The sequence below is a fragment of the Lineus longissimus genome, chromosome 16 (genome assembly GCF_910592395.1).
Source record: "Lineus longissimus chromosome 16, tnLinLong1.2, whole genome shotgun sequence".
Taxonomy (NCBI): domain Eukaryota; kingdom Metazoa; phylum Nemertea; class Pilidiophora; order Heteronemertea; family Lineidae; genus Lineus; species Lineus longissimus.
The window spans coordinates 1,140,347-1,153,615 of NC_088323.1; the positions used below are offsets into that span (position 1 = coordinate 1,140,347).

General features: G+C 41.5%; 1 protein-coding gene across 27 annotated transcripts in view; it reads right to left on the bottom strand.

Annotated features, from left to right (window-relative positions):
* LOC135500104 (PDF receptor-like) overlaps positions 1 to 13,269 on the bottom strand; it is a 91,466-nt gene that overhangs the window by 20,469 nt on the left and 57,728 nt on the right. For 26 of the 27 annotated variants that reach the window (XR_010449398.1, XR_010449397.1, XR_010449399.1 and 23 more), the window contains exons 2-5: positions 5,133 to 5,253; positions 1,415 to 1,525; positions 411 to 577; positions 146 to 249 (exon numbers count right to left, since the gene is read on the bottom strand). Coding sequence is in view for 23 of the 27 variants with exons in the window: in XM_064791287.1 (XP_064647357.1) it covers positions 146 to 249; positions 411 to 577; positions 1,415 to 1,525; positions 5,133 to 5,253 (503 nt within the window). In the remaining 4 variants the exon portion in view is untranslated. Of the gene's footprint in view, positions 1 to 145; positions 250 to 410; positions 578 to 1,414; positions 1,526 to 5,132; positions 5,254 to 9,976; positions 10,065 to 13,269 lie in introns of those variants that run through there. The other variant, XM_064791308.1, reaches the window with a different exon arrangement.

Consider the following 13,269-nt stretch of genomic DNA (forward strand, 5'->3'; position numbering starts at 1 on the left):
TAAAACTATCAAGGACAGCCGACTTGTTACCAAAAACGGGCTGACTGTCTGGCGATCTCAAAAATTCCGAACGCAAAAGAAGAAGACGACTCCAAGCCGTCTGGTTGTGACTTATTTCTGAGAAAACTTTAAGAAGAGTGCTTACCTGAAGTAACAAAATATGATGAGTGATAATGTGAGGCTAACAAGAGAAAGGCACAGTCCCACCATCTCCATGGTCCGAGTTCCGCCTACAATCTCCCGCAACAGCTGCAAGCATACCAAAATGGCTTCATTTTTAACACGAAATTAGCACGTGATGAGAGATATGGTAACACTATTCGAAACACCTTACGTGACCAAATCGAATATAAAGAACTGTTAATGGGGATGACACGATGGCATGATCTCTCTCATCAAACTGCTCATACCTGTCTTTCCCATTCGTGTTTGTTCCCATAGAACTTATCCATTTGTTTTTTGGCGAGGGCGGTGTAGCAGTCACTGTAGTTTGTCCAGCCTGCCGGCTCCATACTGAAGTCGTCCAGGTACTTGCCCTCCCATCGTCCGTCCAAACTGCACCGTTTGTATGCATATCCTGAAAGGTTAAAAAAGAAGCTGTGATGATATAGTATCAACTTTAGAGCTAAAGTTCGGAGCACAAAGTGTTTCGTTTGTAAGTGGCATTGGCAAAACACTTACTTCATGTGCTCTCAGCTTTTGTCAGCAACAAAGGCTTCGTTCCCATATATAAGCAATTACATGTACATATCCACCAAGAAATGCCGTAAGGTTAGCCACATTAGCTCGCCAGAAGTCCATAGCCTTTGGAAAATGAATACCTACTTGTAATTTAGACATTACAGAAGAAGCCCACTCTTTCTTTTTTGTCCCCTCACTGAGAGTTGTGCATCACTTACTGAGCTAATATCTCGCTAATATCCAACAACACAAGTTCATGTTGGTGCTAGCCACAGTAAGTTCTTGCCATTTACAGTTAACACCAGCCATTAAGGTGTTTCGTTCACCAAAGTAACGACTAATGATCGATGGGTGGCTCTTACACATCCTTTCTAGGAAGGGAATGTTTCAGAGAAAAAAAACTGGCTTTAGATACCGGTTATGTAAAGGTCAACGGAATTAGCAAAAGGCTGCCAGAGGAATCATAAGGGACTAGCTAAAGCGATATTTTAGTCTGGGGTTTTGGATTGATTCGACCAGTCTCTTAGAAACCTGCTTGTAGATTCCAAACAACACATGAAGCTTAATACACTTGCCAGTTAGTGTTTTGAGAAGGCTTGGGGATGTGGGAGAGACTAAACATATTTAGAGAGACTAAATACATTTAGTCTCTCGCCACTTCAAACATGGCAGGTCCTGGAGTACGAACTAATGATATGAATAATTCACTTGCATCTCACATGGCAAGACTTACTAGAGGGATCGAGACCTCGTAGAGGTGGACAGTGGTGTCTTGCCAGTGTTCCTGCAGGTGCCGCCGGCCAGCACAGAACTGTGTCCCATGTACCATTGCAGGACGTTTTACCTGAAATGAAGATAGAAGCGAGCAATTAGCTAAAGGGAAAGAACTGACAAACAAACAGGGCAACCACATAAAATGGGCAGAACATGAGTTTTTGGGATTCACGACAAAGGACCGGCTGGGTGCTGTGGTCTATTTACAATGCAAATACCAGCCGCGATGACAGGTTCTGCCTAAACGCTGTCAGGTACAAGACGGTCTGGTTTGGAATCGAACCAGTGCCACAGAGGTGGTAGGCAAGTGCCCTATCGCACTACTACTATCACAGTTCTATAAATCAGTTCAATCCATCCATCCAGTCAGTCCAACCCATTTTCCCCTTCATCCGCAAAGTTGGAACGTTAAGAACTACTTCTTCTCGACAACTCATTCCTTGCCACTACGGCCTTACCTCTACACTACATGACAAACTGTAAGTCTTTAGTTTCAATCATATTATCAAATAGCTCATAGCCCTAAGCTGATTAAGAGCTTCTCTACTAAAACGTTAAAAGGTGACTTCACATGAACTACATCACATCTACATCTAAATCTGTCTCAGGAAGAGGCAGATCAGTCGATCAATGAGGTAATTCGGTGAATAATATAGTCTCGGAATCGATCAGCACCCTGATCACATCTAAACGGTCCTTGAGTCGATATCTCGAGCCTCCTTCAAGTCCTTGCCAGGCACTTAGCTTGGATGTATTGGCATTAACAACCAAATTGTTGAATTACTCCAAAGTGACTGGTTTTTGTTGTCGGGAAAAGTCGGGATGAATTGTTTTTTCTTTGCCACTTTCGCATGTCTTGTCGTGCGATCAACTTCGGCAAGGAAGAACTACCTTGGGAATCGTTCAAGTTAATGAAACTGTACGTGTTCGAGAGAGTGTAATTATAACGTATAGAAACCTAGGAAGCTTGAGACTCAAGACGGAGTTTTGCCTGTCTGTACTATGGCCCCAGAATCAAAACCTGTTGGCCCAAAGAAGGTGGCTACCAATCTGAAGACGAAGCGATATTCGAATGTCAACGCTCAAGCAAGGTTCATTCTTGCACTGCGGCAACAACATCAAACTATGTTGGTCCATAGAGCTGATAAACTGGCACAGCAAGTCATCTATTCAAAATTATGGTCTTTGATGAAAGCTCAGGCGGCGAAGGGTGGAAATTGTCAACATGGTGTATTTTACCTGTTCAATGGCCACAAATTAAACTACTCAAATTATGTTGGACAGCAAGTTGTAATAGACTGACATGGCTGCTGCCCACACCAAGCACGCATCATTATCATAAGATTGGATTATTGTGTGTGACAAGTCCTTGCAAGTATGTTTAGCAAGTAGACGGTGAAAGGAGGAAATTGTCTTCTCTTAATCTTATCCTATTATATCTTGTAGAAGATCAAAGACCGTTGTGTCTGGTCTGATCTCCTACCATCGACCAGGGTCACTGAAGACTTGCTATGCTCCTGGACGTTAATAGTTATGAATAATTACTTCGTTCATGCTTTCTTTTCATTCGGGAACAGAAGAAACTCAACTGGAATGAAATCTCTATCAAATCGAAAAGGATCAAGAGCTTTTGGAAATTGGCAGCAAGATTGCTTTGGCCAGCTTGGGTACGTGACAAGATAACACTCTGCTAATCTACTTGAAAAATAATAATGTATCAGTCAATTGGCAAGACTGGTGAATTTCTTTTGTGGTGGTGCTTGCTTCTATTAGGCCCACACAGCGAACGAACTCAAGCCAAATGACAAAATTGACATTAGATCCTCTGCCTCAAGAAATGGCCAGGTATCATGAACAAGCATTCACATACCTGCCTTCACAAACACTATGGTCATTCCACCGCATAGATTTGCCAAGTATTTCATTACCAACATGTGTAATATACCAATATTTATGATATTATCAGCCCGAAGCCATTGACATGCGGATGAACTTGAGCCCAATTAGGTGAGACTCGGTAACTGATTATAGTGCCAGTCAGTGAGATCAGAAACGCGCCTCCGGCACTTGTCAGTTCGATATTTGCCAATGTATATTGACAAAAAGGGACCGGCTCAAAATACTAGTGCAAAACATGTTTTAGGCGAGGGTGGGAGAGGGGCCATTTTCAATGTTATTTTTTTTTGTTTAATGTAAAAATGTTAGCTTTATTTGCGTTGTTCAAGGTCTCCATGATATTTTTCAACCAATACATTCACAGGGGCCTACTGGATGGATATTTTGAGAATGCACCTGCTGTGAGGACTGAGGCAACCTCCTGTGACCTACATAAGCCAGGCTTCTCAATATTTTAAAGGCCGGGAGGGGGCGCCACAGAGGGTCTGAATAATTTAGTTTCCTTTGGCTTTAGAATATTTTGAGACCATCCCTAACACGCAGAAGCTCACTCCAGGCTGCGGATATGGAAAGATGCGATCGGATATTGAAAGTCCTATATGGTGGGTGACGGAAATCCATGCTAGTTTTACATTGTCCCCATCGGCTTCTGCCCCCTGAGACATCCAGTGGACTTTCAATAGAGTGAGGGGTTTGTATCGTTGTTGCCTTTAATTATATGAGATTGATCGTTGTTGGATACTTGTTGGCCATGCAGTTGGGATCATTGCGAAAGTCCAAGTTGTCTTTACGATTGTCCTAAATCGCGAGTTTGTTGAAACGACATAGACGTTAGAGCTCTCAGCCGCATTTTCAAAACTGGATCTACAGACGCTGCTCTAAACACCTTCAGGGAAGTGGGTCAGTGAGGATGCTAGAGCCTTTACTCTCCTGACATATCAAAAGCCTTGAGAATAAGAAAGATTATGCCACTTAGCCTTGATATACTTTACGATGAGATGTCAGTAGAGACTTAGGTCCTTGAGGAGAAGAAAAGATTCTACCACTTCGCCTTGGCACACTCTCATTAATAACTGTTATTACGAAGACTTAGGTCGACAAGGATATGACGTACATGGTCGATTGCGTGAAGTTCACATCAAAGGTGCACCCTCACGGAAATTGGTTTCAAATGACTAATCAAAAGCTGAATAGGCAGAGCAGGGTTTACAAACAGATTTGGTACGGATGTCTGACACAGGTTTGTCCCCTCCATTAGCCTCGTGGAATCAGATGCACCAGCCCTTACCAAATGAGACAAGTTTTACATTTGCATGTTAAGGCCCTAATCTTTTGAATGCCAAGACAACCAGAATCTGGGTGTTTCGCTATGAGATAAGACTTGCGTACTCCTTTATTAGCTGCTTAGCATGTTATGCATATTGACTAGACTACCAAATGCCCCACCAGCTTCATAATGAGACGAATGAATAATAATGAAGCATACAAATGACCAATCGACTTACCGATACTTTCAGTCGAGATGGTAAATTTATACAGGATTAGTTTCCATGTTTACCGGTACACCATTCTTTATTTCATTCTTAGAGCACGCCTAAATGACATCGTAAATGTCTTATTCAGTCATTGAGATTATCCTTTTTGTCTTACACATGTCGTGCATTTCCTGAATCTTGTAAAAATGAATGAGAGGCAGAATGGGCTAAGATTGTAAACAAGGATTTTGTAAGAGTAGCAGAGATTCGTGCTGGATAACAGAAAGTAAGCGGTGAACTCCTTACCGTCACTTGAGTAAGCTTTGTCTCCGAGGTGGGCTAGGCAGCTGTCTAAGCTGTTGAAGAACCAATTACGTTTCATCGTCGCATCCTTACCATCTAAGGACGTGTTGTTCTTATGCGTATTCTGAAGCGAGAATGGAGAAATATCATAAGATCACGCCTACATCTATCATCATAAGGCATGTAAAAGTCGGCCAGGATTATTGCAGAAGCTGCCGAATGGTTCATCACAGCGGGACTTATCTAATAGACAACCTGGGCCTACCTATCAAACCCCAAGCTTTCGCCTACGTAGAGTCTATCTTGTAATGGGGAAGCGGTGAACGGTCATCCACACTCTCAAGGGACTCATTCTACAAACAAAGTTTCAATACAGGGACAAAACAAACTCAATGGGGATCTTAACCTACATGTTATTAAGAAACGTATGAGAATCTTCATTGCGACCAGGGTGCATCCCTATAGCTTAGTTAGAATCACGACCATTATGACATAAGTAGTTGCAAACATGACGCTTTTGGAGCATAGTGGTGTTTCCATCGAACTGAGCAACACTGCTTAAGTTATAGGCATGTTGGCTGCAGCAAAGACCTTCACTTCGAATGAAAAGAGAAACAAAACGAAACGAAAAAACAATAGCAAACACCACAACATTACAAAGCTTCATTTGATATGGTTGGCTACTGTGGTTAGCTTCAAGACGTGCCAGTGCCTAGATACGCTCAGCACATGATTGATCAACATGGCACTACACTTTTCCTCACTTCTTTCCCAACTACGATTTTCCTGCATTGGCTTCATGATAGAGTTTCAAACAGAATCCGATTCATGTCGATCTTGCGTGGTAAGGTTATCTTTTGTAAGAATAGATGGAAATGGATCTTTGCGTAAAACAACTATGTGATCGTATTGGAAGAAATGCAATACCGCGACGACACTAGGAGATGCCAAGGATTTACTTTGCCGTATCATTTCACAGTCAATGAGGATATCAAATGCTTCCATAGAAGAACGAGAAAGAATGAATAGAACGTGAAGGTGACAGCAATTAGAGACTCGTTAGAAATCCACCCAAAAGTTGCACCCAGACCACCCGGTCGGAAGGGCGTTTGAAACATGGCTGACCGGTCGTTACAAACATGGCGGACGGCGTTAGTGTTTTCTAACTTGGCCGTTAAGGTTTTTATGTATGCATGTCAGCTTTAAGCTTCTAATACCATTACAGCGACACAGTCCTCGACAGACTACATTCATATTTGATTGAGCACTCATGAACCCATATGTATGACACAAGACCATAACACAATTAGCTCGGTCAAGAGATCTCCAGTGGTGAGCTATTTGTAATAATCATGTTGAACAAGGAGATAATTTGTCATCTGAGAATGTGAACGGGTTACGTATATCCTTGTTAATAGATATCTCATATTCTTATGTTAAAAGTACTAAATGCACTAATACTAGCGGAAGCAGTGAGAAGACGGGAAGTGATTACCGAGTCCTGTCATGCTACATGATATATATCAACATGCGTTCCGCAGGCTACCGTGGGACAGGTCAATGTAGCAGTGGCTCCGGGCCACTTCGCCAAGCGGCTTCTCCAAGGGCGATATGACTTATGTAAATTGTGATAGACCACTCGTATAGCAATAAATATGACACCCCACTCCAGCCGAGAACACAATGGGATGACTAAGTAAAGAGATCCAGAGTATAATGTTATGAGCTACTGGCAATAATCTTGTCACGGGAGTAGTTAATAGGTCAATCCCGGAAGCGGACTTTCATCCTCGTTACGTGAAGGGTCACTGACATGACTACATTCGGGAGCTTATGGTAGAGACGTATACTGCATGGGTGCAATGGAAGCACCCCTGTTCCGGAGAGGCAGAGAGTGAAACCGGCAAGTGAATCAAGTGAAGCTAGAAGCAAGTTTATAGCTAGAGGTACTTGAGCTAGGTAGTCAGTCAAGTCTTATTCATACGGTTCATCATGGAGAAGCCACTTATCAAAGTAGGGCGCTGTATGGCCATTACCATGAAAGAAAAAGATACAGAATTACTAATTAGGTGCTGTTCATGTGGTGGCAAAACTACTTCACTCACAATTTGAAATATATTCGGACAGCACGTTTTGTCCGGCACACGAGACATAACCTTCTAAAGATCTAATTACATGTACTTATTCTATATTGACACAAACCTAACTCAACCCAGCGAAACACTGTCAGATCTATAACAATCGACTGCACTTATCTCTTAAGTTTCTGCTTTTTCAAAAGCCGTATCAAGAGCAGCAATTCTGGATTACTCGCACGAACAGTTCTCAATGAGCCATATAATTGCCATGCTTGTCACTTCTCAGTTTTCAAACTCGAACAATCCGTTGTGGTTCCCTGAGTCATGTCTTTATCATGTTCATTTTCCCAAGAGAGAAATGAAAAAGCCTCATCATACAACCTCATCACAAGAGACCACAAAACAGGAAAACAAGTAGAAAACATGATGATATCATGTTTGAGCGTCCCTTGGAGACAGGAATGGTTCAAAACAGTTATTGAATTAGCTTCACATTGCAACCTCTTCCCAAGAGCCCTAACTATAGATATAAACATCAAGAATCTTGCCATATCATCCCTTGGCGACGAGACTGGTTCATTATGCACATTGATTGAGCCTATTGATCAGTTAAGGCTTTAATATTACATCCATTAGTTTCATTTCTGTGGACTTGCCGTCCTGAATGAGTTCCTATGTAATGGCTCTCTTGGGTCCCGCTGGAGATTAATTACCGGATAGACCTTCTTTTGCGAGGATGTGGTTCAAATTACAGCTCGACATGTACAACATCTCTCGTTTCATTGCTCTATGTATTTTTTATGCATCGCTGCATTTGAATGTCCTTCTAACGATGAAATATGAACGCAACACAAGCATGAAGAAGTGTAATTAGCTTACAGAAGTCTTTAGTGAAGCTTTAACAATGTTGTTATGAAAAAGCTTCAGTATTGATTCATAAGAGCTATGCTACATTCCTTGAGCTTGGAGTAGCCGATGGGTTTAAGAGCACACAGAAGGTTGCAGTGCCGAAGCCCCCAACTGCCATCATAAAGAGAGTAGATCACTAAATTAGACAGAACAACAATATTTAAGACTTTACGATGAGTTTATAAAGTGACATGGTTAGGAGTTGGTTTCATAGCTTACACCACAAGTAGGCGTACGCCGAAGTCTTCAGGTCACAAGCTATGCAGTAGCTGCCAACTGGAATGAGGACTCTACTGGATGCATCAGAGGCCATGCAATTCCCAACTCCATGACTCGATCAAGAACAGATGGAACATTGGTTATTGGGTTCGATCTGGGGTCACAGGTATCAGTGAACACGAATAAAGTGTATTCGACATTGGAAAATACGACCTATAGCTGAAAGTACTTAAAAAAAATATACATGAATTGAGTATTTGGAGATCAATATAATGCCCTCAACTATTGGTGAACCACTTCTGTTACTTTCATTTCGGTTTTTATCAAAATTCCATCGGCGAAATGCACTGTGGTCCATTCTTCGCCTTCTTCCCCTATCGATCGGCAAAATTTAGTAATATCCTTGTAACCAACTCTGTTCTTCAGGGTCTGAGTTATCCTTTTCTAACGCTCTCAAAGTTTTTTTTCTGCATCACAGGTAGACCTAGGTTTTCGGAAACGTGCTTAACATGTTAAAAGCCAAGTCACCTTCACGGCAGACGCATCAACTCTTCAACATCTGTATCATGCTTCTCCATTACTTCGTGTTTACATGGAGGCGCTATCAGTTACAACAACACACACTCAATACAGGCAGGAGAATAGTGTTAGGACTTAGACCTCAGCCGATCTTGACCCCAAAGTCTTCGACATCGCAAAAAGCCCAGTATTGAAATGAAAATACCCCAGTCGTCGCACAACACTCACGACAGTTATCTGGGCTTGCCATTTTAATTCAGATATGATGTCATTGCAGTGTCGAATGGCCCCTCTTCATTGGTAGCTTATCAGTATTAGTTTCTTTCCTCCGCGCGAGATAACCACGAAAACAAAACTGGTGGAAAGTATTCCGAGGAGCACAGATTGTTCCCTTTGTATTACAAGCTTTATCTCGGAAGTTGGTGGAGCCGTCAAGAAGACATTTAGCATTTTGCTGTATCTCTATTCTCGTTACTTGACAACACGAGAAAACTCTCTGCAGGTAGAGTGGTATATCCTAAGCATCTAGTTAAAAGGTGAGCAAATAGTAGCCGTATGTTCGCGATACCCATTCCCCTAAGAACAGTTTTTTGATTCCCAACCATAAAAACGTCGACACGTGATGTAAACATCGATAACCTTTACTCTTGAGAAGGGGTGGCACACATACACAACAGGTGATTCCTCCCGCCACCAATAGCTCCCAGACAAGAGGAGACTTGCGTATTGACATTGAGTGAGTGTGTATGTCTGGAGCTTTATGTACATCGAGAAAAAGGCTAACAGGTTTATAACTGTGTTGATGGCAGCCGATTGCTCACTCCATAATGATTGAGTCACAGCATATATTGATATTGATATCGATATTATTATATACCAGAGCACGCCAGAATCATGAAATTGTAAACACATGAACAAGTAAGTGCCTTTAGCTTGCAGAATCACCACAGAGTTGGCAACATGCGTTTGAATATCCTGCTCGGAAGTGCAATGAGCCAACTTCTGCATCGCCACCAAGACCAGTACATGGTATTTCTAAACCCAAAACTGATAGTGATAGTTTAGATCTGCAGTGTAGGCTGGGAGAGAGGCTTAGAGGAGAGACAAGTAACCGGGACCTACCTTTTACTCAGCGAAAGAGAGGTATGCCTACAATGAACCAGATTATTATCCTCGAGACTTCCAGTTCTATAGGCCTATGATGAAATAATGTCCTATCAAGTTGTCCTCATTTAGTAGTTAATCAACAGTGAATCGCAATGCAGTGCATTTACTAGTCACTATCATGCACTTGACGATCTCGCTATAACCTGGTGAGATAGAGACCTGTGTACAGTATAAGGCAGATGTTGTTATCCGTGTCAGCCTGCTTTTTAATTATGTCGTGAAGGGCCTATGCGATTCCCAGCGAGTTGGTGTGTTCTTTTGTTGATACCGAATCTGTTCACGAACTCTGAACAGGAAAGGAGAAAGGATGACACGTGTTCATGATCAGCAAATCCATAATGCGTAATTTACGCACTTGGTGCGGAAAATATCAATACAAAACGCTGTCTGTCACTGTATTTAGTGAAATGATCCAGTAGTCATGGTGGTGTTTTAAAATTGCTAGGAAAGGCTTTCGGGTGGAAAGAGCAACCCAATGCAACTCTCTGTAATAGAGAACCGCATCAGAGTTCAATATCGGTGAACATTGGTTCAATAGTACAATGTATGTAACCTGCTCTCAATCGCTATCAACCAACACGCCAGAGGGATTGTACATGGATATCAATCCGTGTTGTTAGGCCCAATGTAAATTGTCCCGGGATCAAGTGGTTGTTTTCACTCCTGAGCGACAAAAAACAAGACACTGAGAGGTCAAGTTTACTAGAGATATACTAGCAGGCCAATGTTTTCTGGAAATGAAACGAGTATTGACGAGAGTTTAGGTCTCAGATCGAGTTTGCACTCATTTTATGTCAAAATGATGTTGGTATTTAGATTTAAGGATACCAGTTTGAATGACCGATTTAGAACATAGAGCAGATAAGCGTAATCGTTTGGTAAAGGTTGTTGCACCTTAAATAAAAGCAGGCAAGCATTGGTCCCCCTGGCCATCCTTTGGACCTGGAACGAGTTGCCCTGCAACGTTTTGTACATGTAGTTCATGTAATGTTCTCGAACTGTAAGAAATGGTTATGTTCTAAAAACCACAAAATTACTGGCAATAAAACACCAATCATTCCAAAATAGTTGCAATTTATTTATTTCTTTTGCAATACAAGGCCTTGTGCCCTAGATCATACACATAACGAGCAAGTTTTAGCCTTCATGAAACATACATCCACCACAACATGATGAAATACGATGTAAAACAAACATCCGAGGTTTACTGTTATCGTCATGAATGATAATCAATTCACTAACTGCCTATATTGTAAATGCTTTGGCTACTCAGGGTAACCTCACCACACGCTTTGACGTTTACAGCAGAACAGTGACCTTTGATCAATGGCATCAATTCACAAGCAACTCGACAAACTTCAGCAGATGTTGAAATGATTTTGGTATGTGGAAAGGGTATTTTATGTCAAATGACATTGTCCACTACCTTTCACCATAACTTTATTAATGACATTTATTCAATCGGCTGAAGATTGAACCAGCTTTTATTGTTTTAACCTACATATCTACTTTCGAAATCAATAAACATCCGAACACAAGGATATGACTGTATTCTAGAACGTAATATTTCAAGCCCTACAGTTAGGGGAACAAATGGGTCAAAACGCGCCTTATATCCACATTTAAATCTTAAGTGGCTAAATCAAGTGTCCACCATGTCATTGTTCAAATTACAGAGCTAATACTCTATGAACGCTCATATCTTGATAAACAAGTTTGAGTTACTTGCCTAATGGAGCAGGGTAATAGGAACGATTCAATTTCAATATTACTCTACCATGTCTACGGTAAACATATTTCGGTCAAGGGTATGAAAGTGACAGCATGCGATGAAATAAATGGGATATTAAATCAGTGGCCGGTCAATTATCAACTATCGACGGCAAAGTAGCAATGCTTGAACGTATTACACAGTCCCTTGTTATTGCGGTAGCAGTCTCAATATTTCGATCGATGAAGTGGCGACGCGATAAAGTTTCAAGTGTTGTCCGTGTTGAAATCGGCGAATAGGAGTATCTTCATCCTGCTTCGCTTTGGTTTCCACGAAATTATTTTCAACAATGCCAGGATAAGAGTTGTTTGCTTTCAGGTTTCTGTAGTCACGAACAAGGTACTAATACTAAGCAGGCAACGTTGGTATTCTTTGGGCTTGATTCCTGGTTCGATTACCTGTTGAATTTGAAGTCATGAGGGCTGGCCGTGCCACAACTATGAAACGAGAAATCATTGCTATAGTTTTTATCGCGTTTTCGTCTTAAGTGCACCTGGCTTGGGATCAATCTCTCATCAGTTCAATAGTTTCAATGCATTATTTAGACTGCCTTGATTAAGAAAACAGTCTGGAGAAGCATAACCGATGGGTTTTATTAGCTGGTAACATATTACAACGGAGCAATTAAACAGAAAAACTTCGCCAGAAAATATCCAGAGTACACATCCCCCGGCTACGCATCCTGAGATTCAGGCTTTTGATACTCCCACCTAGAGTTTGAAATATAGAGAAGCGGAGTATATTGAAAACCACTGGTGGCAGGATGCCAGCTATTTTGCGGCGAGTGGCATTTTTTAACAAAACTGACTGAATTAAATCCATCATGTTGGATACCAATCGCCCTCAGGAGTAACTGACACACTTAAATAGAATATTCGATATGATCATTTTCGATGAGGCCCCGCAACTACAAAGCGTCGTAATCTACAAATCGAGTTCTCCAACAGATGCAATCAATGGATGTATTGATTTTCGACTTAATTTAAAGAGGCTGAGACCAGATGATCCAGATAGCTATGAATCATGGACTTTCTTTGAATAGCTGACAGGGAGGTTTCTTCTACGTAAACTGATTTCGTGCATAGTGTGATGCTTAAAGTGCATTATCAGTCAGACTCAGAGGAAATAATGAGTTCAATCGTTCCAATCATTTCGTGTCGATACAATCATCAACTTGCAGAAACGGCTCTGCGTAGAACCATTGAATTCTGATATGACATGTCATTTGTTCACGTTTTTTATCTCTTTTCTGCCTGCCTGTTTTGCAAAAGACAGCACCCATTATTGATGCCTTAAAACTCGTTCCTAATTGAACAGAATTGACATAATGTCACGTGTTTTCACTTGGTAGATACAAATCGTTAACTGCATGCATGCAGCATATGACACAACGTCGTGATCCAGTGTGCTACTTAATCATACCCCCAGACTGCAGTGAATGCTTGCAAGGTAAAGCGCAGCGAAGACATTGAGATGC